This window comes from Oncorhynchus clarkii, chromosome 13 (assembly GCF_045791955.1).
Source record: "Oncorhynchus clarkii lewisi isolate Uvic-CL-2024 chromosome 13, UVic_Ocla_1.0, whole genome shotgun sequence".
NCBI classification, from domain to species: Eukaryota; Metazoa; Chordata; class Actinopteri; order Salmoniformes; family Salmonidae; genus Oncorhynchus; species Oncorhynchus clarkii.
Window position 1 is genome coordinate 10,268,399 of NC_092159.1, and position 25,403 is coordinate 10,293,801.

The window sequence follows — 25,403 nt, forward strand, 5'->3', positions numbered from 1 at the left end:
AAACAGTAGCCTGTGTGAAGTTGGGTTAATAAAACCTAAATTCGTAAACTCAAACCTCTGTCTGGACAATTGTTCCTTTATGATCTAGCCAGGTCATTGCACTATGTTGACTATGACATTACTTTAGCTAATATGGTGACAACGATATAGGGTGTGTGTAGTAGTTTGGCTAGGAAAGTTGTTTTCGCCTGGTCACTTACAGCTGATGCGTTGTACATTGCTACTATAGCAACCTCCTCTCTTCTGGGAAGGCTAGATGTTGTAACATTGCTACAAGCATTTCGCTACAGCATTTGGCTAACACCCGCAATAACATCTGCTAAACACGTGTATTTGACAAATACAATTTGATTTGATTTGATTGCTGTGGGGAATTGCTTCCATTCAGCCACAAGAGCATTGGTGAGCTTGGGCAGTGATGTTCGGCGATTAGGCCTGGCCTGGCTTGCAGTCGGTGTTCCAATTTATCCCAAAGGTTTTTGATTGGGTTGAGGTCTGAGCTCTGTGCAGGCCAATTAAGATCTTCCACCCCGATCTCGACAAACCATTTCTGTATGGATCTTGCTTTGTACACTGGGGCATTGTCATGCTGAAACAGGAAAGTGTCTTTCCCAAACTGTTTCCACAAAGTTGGAAGCACAGAATCGTATAGAATATCATTGTTTGCTGTCGCGTTAAGGTCTCCCTTCACTGGAACTAAGGGATCTAGCCTAAACCAAGAAAAACAGCCCCAGACCATTATTCCTCCTCCATCAAACTTTACAGTTGGCACTATGCATTGGGGCAGGTAGCGTTCTCCTGGCATCCACCAAACCCAGATTCGTCCGTATGACCGTATGGTGAAGCGTGATTCATAACTCCAGAGAATGCGTTTCCACTGCTCCAGAGTCCAATGGCGGCAAGCTTTACACTACTCCAGCCGACGCTTGGCATTGCGCACGGTGATCTTAAGAAATGGAAACCCATTTCATGAAGCTCCCGACGAACAGATCTTGTGCTGAAGTTGCTTCTAGCCGCAGTTCGGAACTCGGTAGTGAGTGTTGCAGCCGAGGACAGATGATTTCTACACGCTACGCGCATCAGCACTCAGCGGACCCCGTTCTGTGAGCTTGTGTGGCCTACCACTTAACGGCTGAGCCGTTGTTGCTCCTAGACGTTTCCACTTCATAATAACAGCATTTACAGTTGACCAGGGCAGATCTAGCAGGGCAGAAATTTGACATCCTGACTTGTTGTAAAGGTGGCATCCTATGAAGGTGCCACGTTGAAAGTCACTGAGCTCTTCAGTAAGACCATTCTACTGCCAATGTTATGGAGATTGCATGGCTGTGTGCTCGATTTATACACCTGTCAGCAACAGGTGTGGCTGAAATAACCTAATCCACTAATTTGAAGGGATGTTCACATACTTTTATATAAAAAACAAACACATTTTGTTATATCCCCTAGATAGAGGACAGTCACTTCAAAACATTAGTCCTTATGATACATTTTTTCACTGTCTTTTTTAAAACCATTTATGGTAGTGTTACTCAATGCGTTTGTATTGTCAATAGCAGTAAAGGACTAATTCAATATTTTATCAAATCATTTTTTCATGTATTTAATTTTTTTACCTAAAGGGATACTATAATTCAAAATCAAATAGCTAAATGATCCAGCTAAATGATCCATGGTACGACCACCTTAAAACAATTCCAATGTCCAGCAGCTAAACACACAAATCAAATCTAATTGTATTTGTCACATGCGCTGAATACAACAGGTGTAGACCTTGCTGTAAAATGGTTACTGACAAGCCCTTAAGCAACAATGCAGTTGTTTTTATGTAAGAAAATATTAGATTTTTTAAACGATAAAAATGATAAAAAAATGAATTACACAATAAAATAACAATAACGAAGCAGCAATAAACAACAACATGAAAGATTATTCATTGTCATTTTCAAAAAACACTCATCATGCAGACTGAATGGGACAATAATCACAGACAGACAGACAGACAGACAGACAGACAGACAGACAGACAGACAGACTTAGTTATGTGGATGTCAGGGTTCACCTTGGGTCCGTTGTTCTGAAGATCAGTGAGCTGAAGACATCTCTTTCACACAAGAACACAGTGGAAATACAGAGCAGGTTTCCTTGGCCTTGGCATAATGACAGCTCACTGTTGTCTGTTGTTTCTAGCTAGCTAATGTTGATAGCTAAATGTCAGCTAACTAACTAGCTCACTAGCTAACTATAGGGTCTTGCTGTAATTCAGCAGCAGCACATCATATTGTTCACAATCCAGTACATTCAGAGTAGCTGTGTGATGCACAAAAATGCTTGTTTATCACTTAATAACAGCCACTTCATGTAGCTAACAAGCTAGCTGAGATCACTAGTTCACTCAATTCAAACGCCAGTTCAACATAAGTCCCAATAACAGTATTTTTACGTGCATGCCTAGTTTATTCTATATATATATTTGACATTTTCTACCTTCTATTGTGTATATTTTCATCAGACTAATAGGGGCATATGAAGCCTGGAGGCTGCAGTAATGTTGAGATGTCAGTAGGGAGAGCTCTAGTCTAGAACACTGGTACCAAAGATACTCCCCTTTCATCTGTTCTGGAACCTTCAGTACCAGCTGATGAGGAGTGATGGGAATGGGTCACATTTTGTCTCTTGTAAAACATGTAGATCCACTCCTCAAATAAAGAAATGTAACTACAGTATTCTGACGTTAGACCATTTTCTATTTAGATACAGTAACATCCCTTATGTGACATGCTGTTCCTGCATGTTAATGACCTGACTAGACTACTCGATAAGTGTCAACCACAGAACTCACACATAGGCTATGTCTGCTTCTACTAACACTTACAGTAGACTACTTCTTGTTTCCACACAGTGACAGTAAGTTGACTCACTGTTCAAGACCTCTCCTCTTCACTTCACTCTGTAAGTACACTTGACAATATCTTGAAATATAGTTTTAGTTTTGATGTTTTTAGCCAAACATCACATGACTTCCTGTATCTTTGTACTTGTTGGTTTATATTGAACTGTGTTTTGGTTGTTACATCAGGGCCTGTATTCATAAAGTGTCTCAGATGGTCCATATAATTATGATCTAAAAGGCTAAACTGATCCCAGATCAGCTCTCCTACTCTGATACACTTTGTGAATACTGACCCTGGACTGTGGTTTCATGTGTTTAGTTTAGATCAGTTTATTCATTTACATGTTTAAAACATGATCAGTAGAGTATACCAGTAACACCCAGATCTCCATTCAATAGGGTCATGTTCACTGTCAAAGTATAACAGGGTCAATGATAACTGTGTGTGTGATATGTCTGTGTGTGCGCGTGTGTAAATACATTTTTACATATTAATCTGATTGTTGGATATACAGTCAAGACCAAAATTATTTGCACCCTTGACAAATATTGAGCTATATTGTGTGCTATAAAAGATAGGAAGTACATTGTACATGTGGTTTCACATAAAGACTTGTGCATGCTATTTTAAGGGCTCTCAGAGCAACAGATTGTTGTGGAGACATTTTGAAAATTGCCTTAAGTAAGAGTGAGTGAGTAAGAGTGATTGAGTGGATGCTTCGTAAGAGCTTAGGAGTAGTATTAACATGAGACACAGTGATGGTGGGTTGTGTTTAGGAGTAGTATTAACATGAGACACAGTGATGGTGGGTTGTGTTTAGGAGTAGTATTAACATGAGACACAGTGATGGTGGGTTGTGTTTAGGAGTAGTATTAACATGAGACACAGTGATGGAGGGTTGTGTTTAGGAGTAGTATTACCATGAGACACAGTGATGGTGGGTTGTGATTAGGAGTAGTATTAACATGAGACACAGTGATGGTGGGTTGTGTTTAGGAGTAGTATTAACATGACACAGTGATGGTGGGTTGTGTTTAGGAGTAGTATTAACATGAGACACAGTGATGGTGGGTTGTGTTTAGGAGTAGTATTAACATGACACAGTGATGGAGGGTTGTGTTTAGGAGTAGTATTAACATGAGACACAGTGATGGTGGGTTGTGTTTAGGAGTAGTATTAACATGAGACACAGTGATGGTGGGTTGTGTTTAGGAGTAGTATTAACATGAGACACAGTGATGGTGGGTTGTGTTTAGGAGTAGTATTAACATGAGACACAGTGATGGTGGGTTGTGTTTAGGAGTAGTATTAACATGAGTAGTATTAAATCAAATCAAATAACATTGTATTTGTCACATGCACTGAATACAACAGGTGTCACCTTACAGTGAAATGCTTACTTTAAAGCCCTTAACCAACAATTCAGTTTTAAGAAAATACCCCCCAAAAGCAAGAGATAAGAATAACACATTATCGACCCCACAAATGCTAATGCTCCAGAAACTCAACTTGTCACGTTCTGACCTTTTTTATGTCTTTGTGTTAGGTTGGTCAGGGTGTGAGTTGGGGTGGGTAGTCTATGTTTTCTATGTTATATTTCTATGTGTTTGGCCTAGTATGGTTCTCAATCAGAGGTAGGTGTCGTTCGTTGTCTCTGATTGAGAATCATACTTAGGTAGCCTGTTTTCCCCATTTTGGTTGTGGGTGTTTAATTTCTGTTTTGTGTCTGTTCACCTAGCAGAACTGTTTCGTTTTCTCTTCGTTATTATTTTGTGCAGTGTTCAGTTTGTTCTATTAAAACATGATGAACACTTACCATGCTGCATTTTGATCCTCCTGCGTGCCCATAGTAAACTGAAAAGAAATCTGTCCAAAATTGCTAATATATGCATATAATAATTATTATTGGATAGAAAACTCTCTAAAGCTTCTAAAACCGTTTGAATTATGTCTGTAAGTATAGCAGAACTCACAGGGCAGGCAATCTCCAAAACTAGTTTTGGAATACTGAAAGTTGGGGCAACTTTGACGTCATCGCCCCCACCGTTCCCAACCAGCTATGGATCTGGAGACACTTTCTATGTCTTCCACTAGATGTCCTCATTCAGTAGAGCATTTAATTGTGCAAATCCCGTGAGCTTTGACCCTTTGGGAGGCGAAAGAGTGAGTGTCACGAGAAAATACATGTGCGTTAGGGCGCGCTTTGGGCACAGAGCTTCCTTTGTTCCAGCTCGCCTGAGAAGAAGTGTGATTGTCCGGTTGAATTGAGAATTGTTTTGTACGTTTATAACATCCTAAAGCTTGATTCTGCACTTAGTTTGACCAGTTTAGTCGACATATAATATGTAATTTTGAAGTTTTGATGCACAACTTTTCGGGACCAGAAGTCATTTTGGGTGCATTTCAGCTGAAAGTGGTGGCAGATGCTACTATAAGGACACACGAACTGAAACAAAACGATGTATTGGGTAAGTATGACTCCTTCCACTACATTCTGATCGAAGACCATCAAAGGTAAGGGAATATTTATGTTGTAATTTTGTATTTCTGTTGACTCCAACATAGCGGAGAAATATTGCTTACGTCTGAGCGCCGTCTCAGTTTATTGCATAGTCAACTAATTCTGTAACGTTAAAAACAAATCTGACACAGCGGTTGCATTTAGAACCAGTGTATCTTTCTAACTATATGTAAAACATGTATCTTTAGTCAAAGTTTATGATGAGTATTTCTGTTATCTGGCGTAGCTTTCTATAATTTCTCCGGACATTTTTGATAATTTTATGAACATGGCGTCAATGTAAACCGAGATTTATGGATATAAAATGCATATTATTGAACAAAACATAAATGTACTGTGTAACATGTCATATGACTGTCATCTGATGAAGATTTTCAAAAGGTTAGTAAATGATTTATTTTTTAATCCTGCTTTTATAATTTTATATTTTCTGGGACAAAATGGCTGCCTCTTGTCTTTGTTTCGGTGGTGGTCCAATATAAATATGTGCTGTATTTTCGCCGTAAAACATTTAAAAAATCTGACATGCTGGGTAGATGAACAAGGTGTTTATCTTTCATTTGAGGTATTGGACTTGTTAATGTGTGTAGGTTAAATATTTCTAAGAATATTTTTGCATTGCCTGCGCCACCGTTTCAGCTGAACGGGGGGGGGGGTGGTACCCCCTGGGGAACCTGTACCGTTAACAGGTCTAAAGAAGGTGTGGTGGTTCATTTCTTTACTATCAAATAAGGAGAGACAAACGTATCACACCAGTCAGAGTTATACTTAAACTAAATCTTTAATAATAAGATCTTTGCAATAGCAATGACTTTCAATGATTCACCATTTCTCATGAACCGTTGAGAGTGACAACATAATGGCTACTGAGATCTTTTACAGCAAAGATCCACCCCCCTATTCGACATAACAAACCAGAGATATTAGGAACAGTTCACAAAGTGAGACTTTATAAATGAGAAAGGAGTATCCCGTAGCCTGGTCCTCCATCCTCAGTGTCTGGTGGGCAGTATGGCACCTTCCTGCAGTGGCTGGCATGGATCCAACCTATCAGCTACGCGAACAGCAGTGGGGGTAATCAGCATCACCTGGTATGGTCGAGCCAACCTCTGCTGGTTCCAATGCTTTCGTCTCAGGTCTTTCACCACCACTCAGTCACCTGGTTGCAGTTTTTGCAGGACCCCACCAGAGGCTGGGGTAGAGCCGCTTTCACCCTGGGGAAAATAGCATTCAGAACATTGTCTAGAGCTGTACGATAACTTACAATGTCATCGTCACAGCCCATAAGTGTCAGCTTGTTCTGTGGGAAGGGAGAATTGATCGTCCTCATTGGTCTACCTGTTAGAACCTCATGAGGAGCCAATCCAGTGGTTCTGTGGGGCCGCCATCGCATGTATATCAGAGCCAGGGGCATCACAGTAACCCAGGAAAGCCCTGTCTCTGCCATAAGCTTCACCATCTTAGATTTTAGGGTGTGATTAGCGCGTTCAACTAAACTGCCTGATTGAGGCCTACGGCTATTATGGGTCCTGAGGTCTATCTGCAGACTCTCAGACAGGTTCTGTATCACCAGGTTCACAAAGTGGGAGCCATTGTCACTGATTAATTCAGATGGTAACCCCCTCCTTGGGATGATCTCCCTAAGGAGATTCTTGGCTACTGCCATAGCAGTGGAATGTCGACAGGGGAAAGCTTCTACCCACTTGGAGAAGACATCCACTATCACCAGACAATATTTGTAACCCTGACAAGAAGAGAGCACAGTAAAATCCATAATTACGTGTTCAAATGGTCCTTCAGGGGTTGGATGAGCCGACAATGGCATGGGAATCCCTCTTCCCATGTTGTTAGTCATACAAATCACACATTTTGCACAAAATTGTTGAGCAAACACAGAAACCACAGTTGCAAACCAAAATGTATTTACAAAACCAACAACTCCCCATTTGACACATGATCCCTACAATGTGACAACTTAGCTAAGCAGGGGAAACATGAACGTGGTGAGACTGGTATCCCAGCCGGGCACAGCCAGAGTTTCTGCACCTGGTCATATGTACATAGTCGTTTCCACTTCCTCAACTCAACTGGACCTACAGAGGATTGCAAGTCATATCAGTGGGAGAGAAGAGGTTATGATCAGGAAGTAAAACCATCTGTAACACAGGGGCCTCCAAGGAGACAGCTGCTGCCTTAGCTGCCAAGTTAGCCATAGCATTACCTTTGGAGACGGGGTCGGAAGAGTTAGCATGAGCAAGGCACTTACAAACAGCACCTTCAGAAGGGAGCAAAATAGCCTTTAGCAAGTTATCAACAAGTTTTGAATGAGAGATTGTCTTACCAGAGGAGGTCAGGAAGCTGCGCTGTTTCCACAGAATACCAAAATCTTGTACCACACCAAAGGCATATCTACTATCTGTATAGATAGTAGCAGACTGGCCCGGTTCTCCTTTCTGGCCTGGTTCTCCTTTCTCAGAACGCTGAGCAAAGCCATCTACAAACAGTTCCAAATGTGCATTTTGCAAAGGGACATCAGTTAAATACGACCTTGGTTTAGAGACAAGCTCCACCAGGGCAGCACAGTTGTGCGGCTCTCCATCATCCTCGGTTGGCAACAAAGTAGCAGGATTTAACACAGTGCACCTCTTCAGGGTCACATTGTCAGAAGAACATTCTGATAATGGAGCAGTTGAGCTGGTGTTAGATGGGCCGTCTTTGCCTGTGAAATAAGAGCATTTACAGCATGAGGAACGTGTACAGTGAGTTCACGCATGGCAACAATGTCTGCACAAGCCAACACAGCTTCAGTAGCAGCAGCCACAGCTCTCAAACAACAAAACAGACCTCTGGCCACACTGTCCAGCTGTTTGGAATAATACCCAACCGGGCGCTGCTTTCCTCCATGATCCTGTGTTAAAACAGATGACATAAAACCATTTTTCTCACAAACAAAGAGGTTAAAAGGTTTAGAATGGTCAGGGAGCCCCAAACATGGAGAAGTTGTCATGAGTTGTTTCAGTCTGGTCAGAGCAGTCAGTCCCTCTGGTGTCCACTTAATTTTCTCATTCATAGCCATTTTGTGGCCATATATAAGGTCAGCAAGCGGCTGCACCACCTCAGCATAGTCAGGTAACCATGCCCTGCCATACCAGTCAATGACATCATGTGCTGTTTAGTAACCGGCTGTGGGACGGAGAGAATAGTCACGACCCAGATACTTCACTGTCTGTGAAACCAACTGTAACTTTTTCTTTTAAACTTTGTGGCCATTCTCAACGAGAAATATCAACAGAGCCCGAGTATCAGTTTCACAAGCTTCCATTGAGCTGGAGCACAACAACAAATCATTCACATACTGAATCAGAGTGCTGCCCTTAGGTGGTATAAAACCCTCCAGATTTTGAGCTAAAGCTGCCGAAAAAAATAGCGGGTGTGGGTGGTACTGCCCCCAACAGAGTAGTAACATTAGGAACCACCGGGGCACGGGCAAAAGCTGCATCGTTCACAGGCCTTAAGTCCTGGACAAATCTCCAATCAGGGAATTAAAGCACCATTAGCTAAAAGGGATGCATGAACAGGAGTAATACCTGCTATTGCCTCCCTACTGAGTGGATAATGTGCTCTAGATGGGTGCCTGGTATCTTTAGAAGTGACCACCATTGGCTCAGCTCCCTTAATTCTCCCAAAATCATATTTGTCCCTTGCCCATAGGCATTCAGGGATCCCTCTCAGGAGGGGTGAGTCTTCACTCAACAACATGATATTGGTAGAAAAAGAAACCTGATCAACACCATGCACACCCCTCTCAGTTGGTGTTCCCCAACTGAGTGGGTAACAACTTGTCAGTGTGCTGGGTGAATAAGTTGACCCATCAGGGCACATCTCCCAGTCTGTAGCATCAACCAAGCCTTTCATCTAAATTCCAGTATCCACCCATTCTACTCTGTCTGATTTTGCCAGGGACACATGTGGTGCGCTATCCTCAAACAGGTAGAGCTTTTTCTACGCAGGGGTTAGATTAACCCATAAAGCACATCAATCACTTCTACAGTATAAACACTGCACTGACTCATTCTGTAATGTATCACACAGCCATTGTTTCTCATAATGGAGATCTCTTGTCAATGGTGAAAAATGGGAGGTGCAATGTAAGCCTGCTTCAGACGTGAAACTGCCCTCGTGGCCCCAATGGGTTTTGGACATTGAGAAAACACGAGCAATATTGGGCACCTCATCATCAACATCCCATGCATAATACCAGTCACAACACTCAGACATTAACATAAATTGTCCCCCCCTTCCTCCTCTTCCTCATGAATAACGGTTAAACCGGTTCGGCCACATGTTATGTTGATGCCCAGTTTACACAGGAGGTCCCTGCCTATCAGATTGACAGGACAGTGGTCAGAGTAGAGAAAATGATGTTGACACTTCTCACAAAAAAAGACAGGCAGAGGCATAGTAACCTGCTATCTGAATGGGAGGCCTGAAGCACCTACAGTTGTGACTGTTTCACTAGACATGAGAGGCTTTGTCATAGCCTTGCAGTTAATGACAGACATAGCAGCCCCAGTATCAACAAGAAATATTAGTGACTCACCATTGACGCAAGCCTCCACTGTGGACTCTACTCTCGGAAGAGTTTGACACTTTAAAAACAACTGCTCTTGTTGCTCTGAGGATTTTAGCACAACTGTCCCTGTCTCCTCATCACGTCAATACTCCTCCTTCTGTCCCTGTCCTGGATTGTACAGGGTTGTCTGTGCCGGCGGCCCCGTCTGTCAGGCTCCAGGTTGTCCTCTGCCTGGAGGGATTCCTTGTGGGCCCCACTGTTTCTGTTGCTTGACCCCGTGAGGTGGCCAGACCTGCCATTGGCTGGGAGGTGGCTGCCATGACTGTTGTTGGAATGGGGCTGTCCATGCAGGTGCTCCTTTTCCTCCTCTTCTTGCCCCCTCCCTTTGGGCCCCTCTTCTCGGTCCACCCCTGCCTGTGTTCCTCTGTGGATTCAGTGGCTCGGAGCAGTCCCGGCTTCCTACAGTTGAAGCACTTGCGCACTCCACCCCCTCGTCCTGTCCCTGCTGGGGCTTCCTGGTAAAACATCATCTGGGCAGCCTGTAGTTTCTGTGTCTTCACTTTTTCTTCCTTAATTTTTTCTTCCTTCTGAGTACTTTGTTGTCTTTCAGCATGCTTGTAGTGCTGTACCACCGTTGCTAATGGCTCAGTCTCCCAACTGATGCAGGTAGTCCTCACAGCTTTCTCTAGGCCCGGTACCAGACCCCTCACCAGGGTGTCTTTCAGCAGATCCCCATATGCATGTTTGTTTGGTCTGATGCCACTGTGTAGCCTGAAACAGGTCTCAAGTCTCTTTCTGAAAGCCTCCAGGCCCTCCTCTTTCATAGTGCATTCTCTGATGGCAGTCCAGTCGGTCTTAGTTGGATACATCTCCACAATCCTGGCCAGCAATGCCATTATCTGGTCCTGATACGCACCATTCTCAGCCCACAGGTAGTTGCAATCAAACTGTCCCTGTACATCCGCCCACCTGAGTCCCAGTTTCTTTTTTTACAGATATGGGCTATCTCAGCAGCAGATGGTTTGTACTGGCCCACCAATACCCTCATATCTGCTGAATATTTCACAGCATCCTTACTTGGGTCTGGTAGGTCTTCTACAATGTCTTTGATTTCATCATGTCTCCACGTCCTCTGGACATACACAATGGGGTTCCATGCTGCGGAGGCAGCAGCATTAGCATCATCAGGTCGAGGGTTGGGACAGGCCATTAGAGGGTATTGTCGATACATGTCTGATGTTGGGTCGTATGGGGAGGGGGTAGAGAGTTTGTGGGGCTGCAGGTTGTAGTGGTCTTGCATCCAGCGGACCAGCAGGAGGCGACTGAGGAGGAGGGAGGTCCGGCAACACTGAGTAGAGAGTTTGAGGAGTACAGTAGGGAGGGGGACCGTCTCTGTTATCATCATCCTTCCCATTCCTTCTCACTCTTTCATCTTTCCCCTTCTATTCTACTTCCTCAGTCTGAACTACCATATTCTGACAGGATTTCCCCCGAAATGGGTCCTGTCTCTTCTTTTGTTTGTCAGCTTCCCTTTCCCATTTCCTGAATTTCACCCAGTTTTCCATAGTTTACCTTCCTTCTCTACCAATTTATGTCTTATCTCATCTAACAGCGTCACACTTAGTGTCCCTGTCAAAGGAAAACCACCCTCTCTATGCCATAGAGGTACCTGTTCCAGAATATCTACCATAACTTTCAAGGCTCCAGTAGGAGGGTTCGGAATGCCTGGTTCTTTGCACCACGCGCACCCATGGCTCCTTAGTCACACACACACTCAAACACAAAATCTCACTCACACAAACAAAGGGAGAGAAAAACAGTTATAACAGAAATTCCTTAGGTACTCACACAGAACATTAATGATCACCCCACAGGATTGGTCAGATGCTAGCACAGAACTGGTCAGATGTCCACACAGAACAAATATTGAAAGGTTACCCACACAGAGTCAACCTCCCTCGCCCACACAGAACGCTCCTACAAAGATTACCTACACAGGATTTCAAACCCTGTCTATATGTACAGGGTAACACTGTAATCAAAATGTCACCTAGTGGTCCCAAAACACAGCACCCACACAGGGTAACCCAGGGCAAACCTGGCTAGCACATTTACAATTATTGGATTTCACCACTTCTGAGGGTCACTTAGACACTTTCAGAACAAGATCCTTCTTCCAATAGGGCTTCACCAAGTACCGTGTTTCACACAGAATGCACAGACCGCACCAATCCCCATTGTGATCAATTCAGTGTCAGGAAGGCTCTAGGTTGCCCGCAACCGACCACTGGCAGAGTATCTTTGAGTCCACAAACTCTCAGATTACTCTCCTCTGACTCGGCCCTGCTTACGCCTCCAAGGTGCCCCCCTCACACAGGAATACACACTCAGAGCCCACGTAACAGAGGCTATTGTTAAAAAACTCAACTTCAAGTGTGGTTTGCTCACCTCTTTTTCCTTTTTTTTATTACTATGTTTGGGATGTGGGATCCACTCAGCTCGCTGCCTCTCAGATCTTAGGTTGGTCCATCTGCTCCGTTCCCGAAGTGTGGTCTCCCTGAGATCCCAAGTTTGAGGGATCCCTTGTGCACGATTTACCCATCGACAAATGTGGTGGTTCATTTCTTTACTATCAAATAAGGAGAGACAAACTTATCACACCAGTCAGAGTTATACTTAAACTAAATCTTTAATAATTGCAATAGCAATGACTTTCAACGAGTCACCATTTCTCATGAACCGTTAAGTGACAACACGATGGCTACTGAGATATTGATATCTGATTGTCTTTCACATACCAGGGATATGTGAAAGACAAGCCTGACCTCTCCCCTCTCTGGGCCCAAAGTGACTGAGCCCCAGCTGAGGGAAGAAGTGCAACTGCCAACACCATAATTTATAACACATATCATTCACCTTATTACAATTCCAGTGGGTCAGAGGTTTACATACACTAAGTTGACTGTGCCTTTAAACAGCTTGGAAAATTCCAGAAAATGGCCTTAGAAAGCTTCTGATAGGCTAATTGACATCATTTGAGTCAATTTGAGGTTTATCTTTGGATGTATTTCAAGGCCTAACTTCAAACTCAGTGCCTCTTTGCTTGACATCATGGGAAAACCAAAAGAAAAACAATTGTAGACCTCCAAAAGTCTGGTTCATCCTTGGGAGAAATTTCCAAACGCCAGAAGGTACCACGTTCATCTGTACAAACAATAGTACGCAAGTATAGAAACCATGGGACCACGCAGCCGTCATACCGCTCAGGAAGGAGACGCGTTCTGTCTCCTAGAGATGAACGTACTTTGGTGCGAAAAGTGCAGATCCATCCCAGAACAACAGCAAAGGACCTTGTGAAGATGCTGGAGGACACAGGTACAAAAGTATCTATATCCACAGTAAAACGAGTCCTATATCGACATAACCTGAAAGGCTGCTCAGCAAGGAAGAAGCCACTGCTGCAAAACGCCATAAAAAAGCCAGACCACGGTTTGCAACTGCGCATGGGGACAAAGTTCGTACCTTTTGGAGAAATATCCTCAGGTCTGATGAAACAAAAATAGAACTGTTTGGCCTCAATGACCATCATTATGTTTGTAGGAAAAGGGGGAGGCTTGCAAGCCAAAGATCACCATTCCAACCGTGAAGCACGGGGGTGGCAGCATCATGTTGTGGGGGTGCTTTGCTGCAGGAGGGACTGTTGTACTTCACAAAATAGATGGCATCATAATGAGGTAAAATTCTGTGGATATATTGAAGCAACATCTCAAGACATATGTCAGGAAGTTAAAGTTAAAGCTTGGTCGCAAATGGGTCTTCCAAATGGATAATGACCCCAAGCATACTTCCAAAGTTGTGACAAAATGGCTTAAGGACAACAAAATCAAGGTATTAGAGTGGCAATCACAAAGTCCTGACCTCAAACCCCCCCAAAAATTGTTGGCAGAAATGAAAAAGCCTGTGCGAGCAAGGAGGCCTAAAAACCTGACTCTGTTACACCAGCTCTGTCAGGAGGAATGGGCCAAAATTCACCGAACTTATTGTGGGAAGCTTGTGGAAGGCTACCCGAACTGTTTGACCCAAGTTAAACAATTTCAAGGCAATGCTACCAAATACTGCAATACTACATAACAGGCTACATTAGATTATATATCAATAAAAGGCTACATTAGACTATATATAGATAACAGGCTACATTAGATTATATATGGATAACAGGCTACATTAGATTATATATGGATAACAGGCTACATTAGACTATATATGGATAACAGGCTACATTAGACTATATATGGATAACAGGCTACATTAGACTATATATGGTAACAGGCTACATTATAATATATATGGTAACAGGCTACATTAGACTATGTATGGATATCAGGCTACATTAGACTATATGTTGATAGCAGGCTACACTAGACTATATATGGATAACAGGCTACATTAGACTATATATGGATAACAGGCTACATTAGACTATATATGGATAACAGGCTACATTAGACTATATATGGATAACAGGCTACATTAGACTATATATGGATAACAGGCTACATTAGACTATTGATGGATAACAGGCTACATTAGACTATGTATGGATATCAGGCTACATTAGACTATATATAGATAACAGGCTACATTATACTTCATATGGATAGCAGGCTACATTATACTATATATAGATAACAGGCTACATTATACTATATATGAATAGCAGGCTACATTATACTATATATAGATAACAGGCTACATTATACTATATATGGATAGCAGGCTACATTAGAATATATATTGATATCAGGCTAAATTAGACTATATATGGATAACAGGCTACATTAGACTATATATGGACAACAGGCTACATTAGACTATATATGGCTAACAGGCTACATTAGACTATATATGGATAACAGGCTACATTAGACTATATATGGATAACAGGCTACATTAGACTATATATGGATAACATGCTACATTAGACTATATATGGATAACAGGCTACATTAGACTATTGATGGATAACAGGCTACATTAGACTATTGATGGATAACAGGCTACATTAGACTATGTATGGATATCAGGCTACATTAGACTATATATGGATAACAGGCTACATTAGACTATATATGGATAACAGGCTACATTAGACTATATATGTATAACAGACTACATTAGAATATGTATAGATAACAGGCTACATTAGACTATTGATGGATACCAGGCTACATTAGACTATACAGTATATGGACAGCAGCAGTCAATGCAGCAGACTATGGTGATGATGATACTGATGTCTCTGCTAACTAATGATACTACCAGTACTGTATACAAGGGTCAAAAGTGTAACGTAATATGATAGTGGCATGTTGTACTACTACAGACATCAGTGTTTGTGTGATTAAACGTTACTTTGTCAAGTAGCCAGTGTTGTGTTTCACCATTCTATTTGATTCATTTCCAGTTTGTAATGTTGTTATTAGCCCAACATTATTGAGGACATTATTATTAGGATGGTGCAGTAATGTTGAGATGCCAGTAGGCGGAGCTCTAGTCTAGAACACTGGAACCTTCAGTACCACTTTGATGCAGCTGATGAGGAGTGTAAATTGAATGTGTTTGTAGAATAGAATGAATGACATCATGGAACTAACCAAATGTAAATGGGACTTTGACCTGTTCCATGTAGAACTCAGAGGGTCAAGGCAACACATTCTAAGATATTATAAACATTCCATATAGAATAGTCAACATATTGTTAACATGGTTCTGTATTTAAATAAAAGTGGAAATGGGGGACATTGTCACGTCCTGACCTTAGTTCCTTTTTTATGTCTCTATTTTAGTTTGGTCAGGGCGTGAGTTGGGTTGGGCAATCTATGTTTTGTTCTGTATGTTATAGGCTACCTAAGTATGGTTCCCAATCAGAGGCTGCTGTCAATTGTTGTCGCTGATTGAGAACCATACTTAGGTAGCCTGTTTTCCCACTTTTGTTTGTGGGTGGTTATTTTCTGTTTAGTGTGTGTTGCACCTGATGGAGCTGTTTCAGTTGTTCTCTTTTTGTTACTTTGTATTTAGTGTTCAGTTTATTAAAATGATGAACACTTACCACGCTGCACCTTGGTCCTCACCTTCTTCAACCCACGACAGCCGTTACAGACATTTTGTCCATTATAGAAATGTAGGGCCCATTTTAATACAGTAACCTCCCTTTTCTGATGTGCTGGTCTGGTCCTCATGCATGTTAATGTCTTAAAGAGGAAGAAAGGACTGTTCTGTATCAGCTACTTGTGTTCTGACTACTATAAATATGTATCAACCACAGAACTGACACTTACTAGCAGTTGACACACACTACCAGTGAGTTAACTCACTGTACAAGACCTCTCCCCTTCACTTCACTCTGTAAGTACTCTTGACAATATCTTGAAATATTTTCTGGTTATTTGTTTTTAGTCATTAGTCATGTACTTGAGGGTAATGTATAATTTTACTCCTTGTTATGTTTTGAGCTGTGTTTTGGCTGTTACATCAGGGCCAGTATTCATAAAGTGTCTCAGTGTAGGAGTGTTGATCTACATAGGGATGAGATGATTAACCAGGGTAAGAAAAGACATGCAAACAAACATTGTAACACTGCATTGTGTGTGTCTGTCTGTCTGTGTGTCTGTGTGTGCGTGTTGGGGGGGATTTGTACATTGCTAGACATGACCACCTTGTTGACCTGATAGCAAGTAGTCTCACCAACAGCACACATGCATAAACGTTCGTGTGTAAGGGGAAGCTGGTTTAATGTTGATTATGATGTGTTTTCCTGTGTGCCAGATATTGTTGTTGTTGGGGGGGGGGGGGGGGGGGGGTGTGAGGTGCTCATTTTGGAAGTGAGCTGCTCATTTGATGAATACATGGAGCAGGCCCTTACAGAGAAGCTGCTTAAATATTAGCCCCTCGTGGAGCTTGGACAGGTGGAAGTGCAAGCTGATGGAGTTGATATTTGGCAGTCTGAGCCACTGCAGTTTGTGGCTTCCAGATTGAGGACCTGACAAAAGCTAGGTCAAATCAACTGGCTAGGTACTGCTCAGTTTCAGCTGACGCGGGCAGCCTAGCTGTTTGGAGAAGGAGGTGCTTTCGGTACCCTTGAGTGCCATGAATACAGGGGCCTTCAAAATGTTTGGATGCTTTTTATTTACAATTAGATTTTTTTGGATTCAAATAAAGTATTTAAAATGTGTATGACACAGTGGATTTATCTGAGGGCTCTTCAGGACCAGACTGATATTTTATTTAACCAGGCAAGTCAGTTAAGAACAAATTCTTATTTTCAATGACAGCCTAGGAACAGTGGGTTACCTGCCTGTTCAGGGGCAGAATGACAGCTTTGTACCTTGTCAGCTCAGGGATATGAACTTGCAACCTTTCGGTTACTAGTCCAACACTCTAACCACTAGGTACCCTGCCACCCCAGAGTAGGTTTGACCTCTATACTGTGTAGGATGTGTGTTTTAACTTTTTTACATCCATAACAACCAGCTCTCTAGACTTTGATACAGACTCCATGGGCCTTATGGGCCTTCACTACAGATGCTCTGTGTGTGTGTGCGTGCGTGCGTGCGTGCCTGCCTGCCTGCCTGCCTGCCTGCCTGCCTGCCTGCGTGCGTGCGTGCGTGTCACTTGCTGTTTATCCTCACAGCTTGGGGATAGGAGCTATCATTCAACCTGGTGGTCAGTCTTTAGGCTGCTGTAGAGCTTGATGGACCGTAGAGGATTGAACATTTATCCTCCTATAATTGTGGATCTGAGAATAAAACAGCTTCAGAACAATCAATGTAGAAATATGTGTTTACAGTTCTACAGATCTGTTGAATAAGTGGTTGTTGATGATGATGACTTTATTGAATTCATGAGGAAATCATTATTGTATCATACATCATGTCATCTTAAATAGACAGATGTAGACAGACATGCAACACATCACATTACATACATAGTGGAATAGACTTACAGACAGACAGTATTCACATAGACAACCATATAGCACAATACATCACAACACAATATGAGCCTGGTTCATTTTCAGTAATGAGGCCCTGTACCCCATTTACAGTTTATACTTCAATGTATCAGGTGTAGTTATTCACCAGCTATAGAGTGAGTTGTTGTTTATGTTTCTAAGACTGCAGGTTGGGAGATGCAACAATGGCCTTGAGAACAGCAGGAAGTGTGTTGGTGGTCTTTCTCTGGTCTGTGACAGGTATGGTCTCATTCATAGCTTGACATGTTTTTCAATCTACAGGCATCAGTGTGAGCCAATTAATTGGCTTAATTCTGATACCATTGTGTTGTGTGACTGTGTTTCAGTGGTACTGGGTCAGGATGGCTGGAGTGTGACATACACCACTCAGAGTATCTGTACCTTGAAGGGGTCAACAGTGGAGCTGACCTGCTCTTACAAATATCCCAGTGGTTATACAATCACAACAACCTTCTGGTTCACTAAAAATTATGCTGTTAGTCTGAGTAATGATGCAGACTACAAAGGACGTGTGACGTACCGTGAGAATAAAGACAATGGTCACACCCTGACAATCACAGACTTGATAGAGAGTGACTCAGCTAGGTACAAGTTCAGATTTACAGATCAGACTGGGAAATGGAGATATACTGGCGAACCTGGAGTCGCTCTGTCTGTCACAGGTACAGTTACATTATATATCCTGGTGATCTGTTTAATCACTCTGTCTGTTACAGGTACAGTAACATTCAATATAGGAAAATTGTCTTGGTTTGTGTTTATGTCTGTATAACATAGGATTTCTTCCATCTTTGTATTAGAGTGATAAATCAGTGATAAAGGGATTTACAGTGATATTGTTTTTCTTCAGGTCTTCAGGTGAAGGTGACTGGTAAGACACTGACCTGTATCACCACCTGTACTCTGACTGACAACCCCACCTACATCTGGTACAAGAACGGACACAAAGTGAAGGAGGACACTTCCAGCCTGTACCCAGACTCCTTTAGTCATGTAGACAGTTACTCCTGTGCTGTAAAAGGCCATGAGGATCTCCTCTCTCCTGCAGTGTGTAAGTGTGGACTTTTACATACAACATTTGTTTCAGGTTGTCAGACAATCATTATTGAATTTGCTGTGAATGTGACGTCCACTTCTGCTTTAGTTCCGTATGCTTTGCCACGCAGTGTTGAATGGGCTTCAAGATATATAATCACATTCATGAAAATGCAGTCAATGGATGAATTTACTTCTACCAGATACCTGTCATTATGTTGTTGTGCCTGTACACCATGGCACTACTTTTTTAAACAATGAAAAAAATGAAAATAAAAAGCTGAGGGACTAGTCACATCCTGGTTACTTTCTCTTTTTTCTTATTTTTCTTATCTTAAAATATTGTGGGTGCTCGTGTCTCTGGTTCCAGTTGTTGTTGCTAGTCAACTTTCAATGGACATGAGTGTCTTTCACAACCTCTCCTAGAAACCGGTCTCATTTTGGTATTTTTTAGTGACTCTTTGCTATTTCCCCCTTCTGTTTGAGTGACGTTTGGTTTTCTTGCAGGTGAACGTAACAGCGTAAGTGTATTGGTAATATTAAGGTGTTATATTGTCTTGTATTTTAGGTCAGAAGTGTTGGAGTGTGACTTACACCACTCAGAGTATCTGTACCTTGAAGGGGTCAACAGTGGACATATCCTGCTCTTACACATATCCCAGTTACCATGAGATCAAACAAGCTTTCTGGTTTACTAAATGGTCTGGTAAGGATCCTGAAGATCTGAGCTCAGTGCCAGGGTATGAGGGTCATATAGAGTACCTTGGGGATAAGGAGAGTGACTGTACCCTGAGAATCACAGACCTGAGATTGAGTGACTCTGCTGGGTACATGTTCAGATTCATAACATCCGGAGACAAGTTTGCTGGCTCACCTGTCTCCCTGACTGTCACAGGTAATATGTCACTCATCTCACATCTATTACTGTAATGACCTTATTAAGGGCAATCGTACAGACACAGTTGTGGCATGTGATGAAAAAATACCAAATATACTATTTCACATAAGAGGCCATACCGAACAAAAATGCAACATGTAATGTGCTTGTTACATGAGCTGAAATAAAAGATCCCAGAAATGTTCCAAATGATTCAAAAAATGTACATCTCTCAGATGATGTGCACACATTTGTTTACATCCCTGTTTGTGAGAATTTCTCTTTTGCCAAGATAACTCATCCACTTGACAGGTGTGGCATATTATGAAGCTGATTAAACTGCATTATTATTACACAGGTGCACCTTGTGCTGGGGACAATAAAAGGCCACTATAAATTGTGCAGTTTTGTCACACAAGACAATGCCACAGATGTCTCAAGTTTTGAGGGAGTGTGCAATTGACATGCTGACTGCAGGCATGTCAACCAGAGCTGTTATCAGAGAAATGAACGTTCATTTCTCTACCATAAGCAGCCTCCAACGTTGTTTTAGAGAATTTGACAGTGCGTCCAACTGGCCTCACAACCACAGACCACGTGTATGGCCACAATCAACAGCCTGATCAACTCTCTGTGAAGGAGATGTGTCACGCTGCATGAGACAAATACGCTTTTTGTTCATATGGAACATTTCTGGGATTTATTATTTCAGCTCATGAAACATGAAACCAACACTTTACATGTTGCGTTTATATTTTTGTTCAGTGTAGTTGAAACAGAGACCCGAGAGAGAGAATGACTGTCATTATTGTCTCTAAAATAGTTTATTCAGATTTAGGAGGGCAGTATGACACAGAGTTACTCTGTCTGTCACAGGTAATAAATACCGTGCTAAATACTAGACCAAGATTCAATACAAATGTGCATTATCAATCTACAGACTAACGTAATTTGAATTCAAACAAAATGAATAATCTAGTTATTGTAGGTTAGTTCAACACATCTTGATTTGTGTTTATTCAGTTTTAGGGTCAGGATGATAGTCTGTACAGACTGTAATAGGACAGGCTTGCATCATTTCTTCAGAAGAGAACTCAGTAAATTCATACAGTATTTTCATGTGTTGTATTTCTCTCCAGTTCTACAGGTAAAGATGACAACTTCAATGTTTTCAAGCTGGGTGACTGTGACCTGTAGTACCACCTGTACTCTGACTGACAGCCCCACCTACATCTGGTATAGGAATGGACACAAAGTAAAGGAGGACACTTCCAGCCAGTACTCAGACTACCTTAGAAATGCAGACAGTTACTCCTGTGCTGTAAAAGGCCATGAGAATCTCCACTCTCCTGCAGTGTGTGAGTGTAGATTCAAATACAGTATTCCTCCTCATTAGGCTATATTCATTCATGTTGGTGAATTACACATCTGAAACACTCATCACACAGAAAGATCTGAGAAAAGAATACAGAAAACACTATATTGTCATGTTATTGTTTAAGGTGTCCGTGGTCAGAACTGTTGGAGTGTGACTTACCCCCATGAGGGAGTCTGTGCCTTGAAGGGGTCAACAGTGGATATATCCTCCACGTATGACAGTGGTGATGCTACGATCACATCATCACGCTGGTTTAGTTCTAAACAGAGTTCCAGCTGGAAGGATGAGTTGATCCCTGAGGACCTAACCACAGACCCAGGGTATGCAGGTCGTGTGGAGTATGTTGGAGAGAAGGAGAGAGGTCGTTCCACCCTGAGAATCACAGATCTGAGAGAGGAGGACTCTGCTGAGTACAAGTTCATATTCAATACACAAACCTCAGAATGGGGGTACAGCTTCCCTGGAACAACTCTGACTGTCACAGGTAACACTGCACTCACAACCTACAGGTGAATGTGACTCCTGCCTGGTGATTCAACACTTTGGGAACATTCCCCAAATTCCAGAAATCCTAGTTGGAGGATTAATTCCTTCTGATTCTGGGAATATTGTGTAAAACATGGGGATTCTGGGAATATTGTGTAAAACATGGGGATTCTGGGAATATTGTGTAAAACATGGGGATTCTGGGAATATTGTGTAAAACATGGGGATTCTGGGAATATTGTGTAAAACATGGGGATTCTGGGAATATTGTGTAAAACATGGGGAATCTGGGAATATTGTGTAAAACATGGGGATTCTGGGAATATTGTGTAAAACATGGGGATTCTGGGAATATTGTGTAAAACATGGGGATTCTGGAAATATTGTGTAAAACATGGGGATTCTGGGAATATTGTGTAAAACATGGGGATTCTGGGAATATTGTGTAAAACATGGGGATTCTGGGAATATTGTGTAAATCATGGGGATTCTGGGAATATTGTGTAAAACATGGGGATTCTGGGAATATTGTGTAAAACATTGGGATTCTGGGAATATTGTGTAAAACATTGGGATTTTGGGAATATTGTGTAAATCATGGGGATTCTGGGAATATTGTGTAAAACATGGGGATTCTGGGAATATTGTGTAAAACATGGGGATTCTGGGAATATTGTGTAAAACATGGGGATTCTGGAAATATTGTGTAAATCATGGGGATTCTGGGAATATTGTGTAAAACATGGGGATTCTGGGAATATTGTGTAAAACATGGGGATTCTGGAAATATTGTGTAAAACATGGGGATTCTGGGAATATTGTGTAAAACATGGGGATTCTGGGAATATTGTGTAAAACATGGGGATTCTGGGAATATTGTGTAAAACATGGGGATTCTGGGAATATTGTGTAAAACATGGGGATTCTGGGAATATTGTGTAAAACATGGGGATTCTGGGAATATTGTGTAAAACATGGGGATTCTGGGAATATTGTGTAAAACATGGGGATTCTGGGAATATTGTGTAAAACATGGGGATTCTTGGAATATTGTGTAAAACATGGGGATTCTGGGAGAGTTACCAGAAGTGTTTAACCCTGTTCCTGCCACAGTGACAATGCAGCTGTGGGTGTGGTCTTTTTTTTTTTACATTGATACAATATGAACCTTCTGTGTAGGAAAGTCTTTGTTTATTGTAATAGATCAGGTGATTCAGGGTTTTAATTATGTTTTTACTCCAGGTCTTCAGGTGCGGTTTAATAAGGATCCAACCAACATCATAGAGGGAACGTGTCTTCGTCTGTTCTGTGAGTCCATATGCTTTCTGCAGGACAACCCCTCTTACATCTGGTACAAGAACGGACAACGTCTGATCAGACACGAAACTAAGTACCTGATCCTAGACCCAGTCAGCAGTGAGGATGCAGGCAGATACTCCTGTGTGGTTAACGGCCAGGAGGATCTCCCCTCTGCTGAAGAGGCTCTCACTGTTAGGTGTGAGTATGTGGGATATAGTTCTAGAACTACACACTGATTATACAAAACATTAAGAACACCTGCTTTTTCCATGACATAGACCAGATTTACACAACTGGTGGTCTGCAGGCCAAATTTGGCTTGCGGGTGGTTTAATTGGCCCCCCACAAGCAAGGTAAGAGTACACATTGTTGCATTATACTATGTGTATTCTTACCTTTTATGTCCTCCTCTTTACCAGATGGCCAAAGCAACACCTCGGTGTCAGTCAGTCCCTCTGGTGAAATAGTGGAGGGCAGTTCAGTGACTCTGACCTGCAGCAGTGATGCCAACCCACCTGTGGACAAATACACCTGGTACAAGATAACATACAAGAAAATGTCAATGAGACATTCTGGACAGAGTTACACCATCCATAATATCAGCTCTGAGGACAGAGGAGAATATTACTGTGAGGCTGAGAATGAAGTTGGAGCCAAAATATCAAAGCTTGTTCCTGTAAATGTTTTGTGTAAGTATTGCATATAATCTCCAATTTCGACTCTATTTTACTTGAATTGTGATTTTACAGATATATACTCTGACCCCAAAAGGAAAGTATTGTGACACATTTTTCCATCAGATAAACCAAAGAATACCTCAGTGTCAGTCAGTCCCTCTGGTGAAATAGTGGAGGGCAGTTCAGTGACTCTGACCTGCAGCAGTGATGCCAACCCACCTGTGGACAAATACACCTGGTACAAGAAGAATGTAGCCTCACCAAAAGCATCAGGACAGAGTTACAGCATCACTAACATCATCTCTGAGGACAGAGAGGGATACTACTGTGAGGCTCTGAACATTATAGGGAGAGAGACTATCCCTGTCCATATTAAAGTTATATGTAAGTATGACACATTCTGTCCATTTTTGGTGCTCTGTAATTTTACATATTTCATTCTGACATCATGCATTTATAAACCCAAGATCCTGCAGCAGTGTTTTCCTGGGTTCCTGTGATGGGGGTGGGGGCTGTCCTGACTACTGGAGCTCTGCTACTCACCATCTACTGCTATATGAAGAGGTGAGTCTCTCATTGACATGTACTGTATTAGTAACATATCAACTTCCACTAGAGGTCAGTAGAGAGCAGAACTCAAACTGTCCCTCATTACAGGAGCTCCACAGGAGGAAGTGATTCCACAGCAGACACACAGGTAATAATGTCAACAACCAAAGTTATTTCAATACCAATACAGCAGAAACAGACAGGAAGCAAATACATTTATGTATGTGTGTTTTATACAGTATTGTGTTTCTGTGTCTCTCTCTCTCGACAGAGTGTCCATCCTGATCCTAACAGTGAGACGTACACAGCTCTGAACATGAAGACCAGGTCTCCAGAGTACGACACCCTGGCGGTAAGTATTTTATAATGCAGTTTGTGTGTCTTTGTCTGTAAAAGTGTTAGAGGGAGGGGTTTGGAAAGTGCTCATTCAATGTGTCTTCTTTCAGAATGTGAGGGACTCCCCAGTGACACAGCCCCCCAAATAGACACTTAGCCCTCCGATTATGAAAACTTCAGAGAACCACCACTGAACCTGGACTGAAGAGAACCACCACATAACCTGGACTGAAGAGACCCACCACAGAACCTGGACTGAAGAGAACCACCACAGAGCCTGGACTGAAGAGAACCACCACAGAGCCTGGACTGAAGAGCAACAGCATCAAACTAAAGCTAGGCCTCACAATGTTATTATCTTACTATCATAATGCTTTATAGTCTAGAAGGTTTTCCAGACAATGATCTTTAACTTTTGAGTGAACGCTGGAATTTAGATTGTTCTCCTAATGATAAATACAGTATGTATATAGATGATCAATACAGTATGTATCTAGATGATAAATGGAATAGATTATGCTTCTGCTCTTTTTCTATAAGATTTTGCCTTTTCCAGATTTGATTACATTTCACGTCGAAATATGTTGAACTATTCATTAGCTCTGCTCCTTCAGGGTAGCAGTAAACTATACCACTCCCCCAGCAGGAACAAAGAACCTAACAGGTGGAGGCTGGGGTGGTGGGATGAGCTGAAAGCCAGCTCATAATAGCAGCAAGTGGCAGCAGGATGAGTGAGCAGACCTGGT

General features: G+C 42.1%; 1 protein-coding gene across 1 annotated transcript; it reads left to right on the forward strand.

Annotated features, from left to right (window-relative positions):
• The first annotated feature begins 2,879 nt into the window (after positions 1-2,879).
• LOC139424378 (B-cell receptor CD22-like) lies at positions 2,880-24,156 on the forward strand. Its single transcript, XM_071176141.1, has 9 exons — positions 2,880-2,952; positions 18,162-18,239; positions 18,347-18,682; positions 18,871-19,071; positions 19,624-19,950; positions 21,072-21,290; positions 21,435-21,794; positions 23,039-23,293; positions 23,515-24,156. Exons 2-9 carry the CDS (start codon positions 18,185-18,187, stop codon positions 23,799-23,801), a joined length of 2,040 nt encoding a protein of 679 aa, XP_071032242.1. The 5' UTR covers positions 2,880-2,952; positions 18,162-18,184; the 3' UTR covers positions 23,802-24,156.
• Positions 24,157-25,403: the final 1,247 nt, after the last annotated feature.

Excerpts from the sequence above, each read along its gene's own strand:
- LOC139424378 (XM_071176141.1), top strand. The coding sequence starts at position 18,185 with ATGGCCTTGAGAACAGCAGGAAGTGTGTTGGTGGTCTTTCTCTGGTCT. Across the intron at positions 19,072-19,623 it reads TCTCCTCTCTCCTGCAGTGT|GTCAGAAGTGTTGGAGTGTG; the intron begins GTAAGTGTGGAC and ends CTTGTATTTTAG. Across the intron at positions 23,294-23,514 it reads AGAGGCTCTCACTGTTAGGT|ATGGCCAAAGCAACACCTCG; the intron begins GTGAGTATGTGG and ends CCTCTTTACCAG.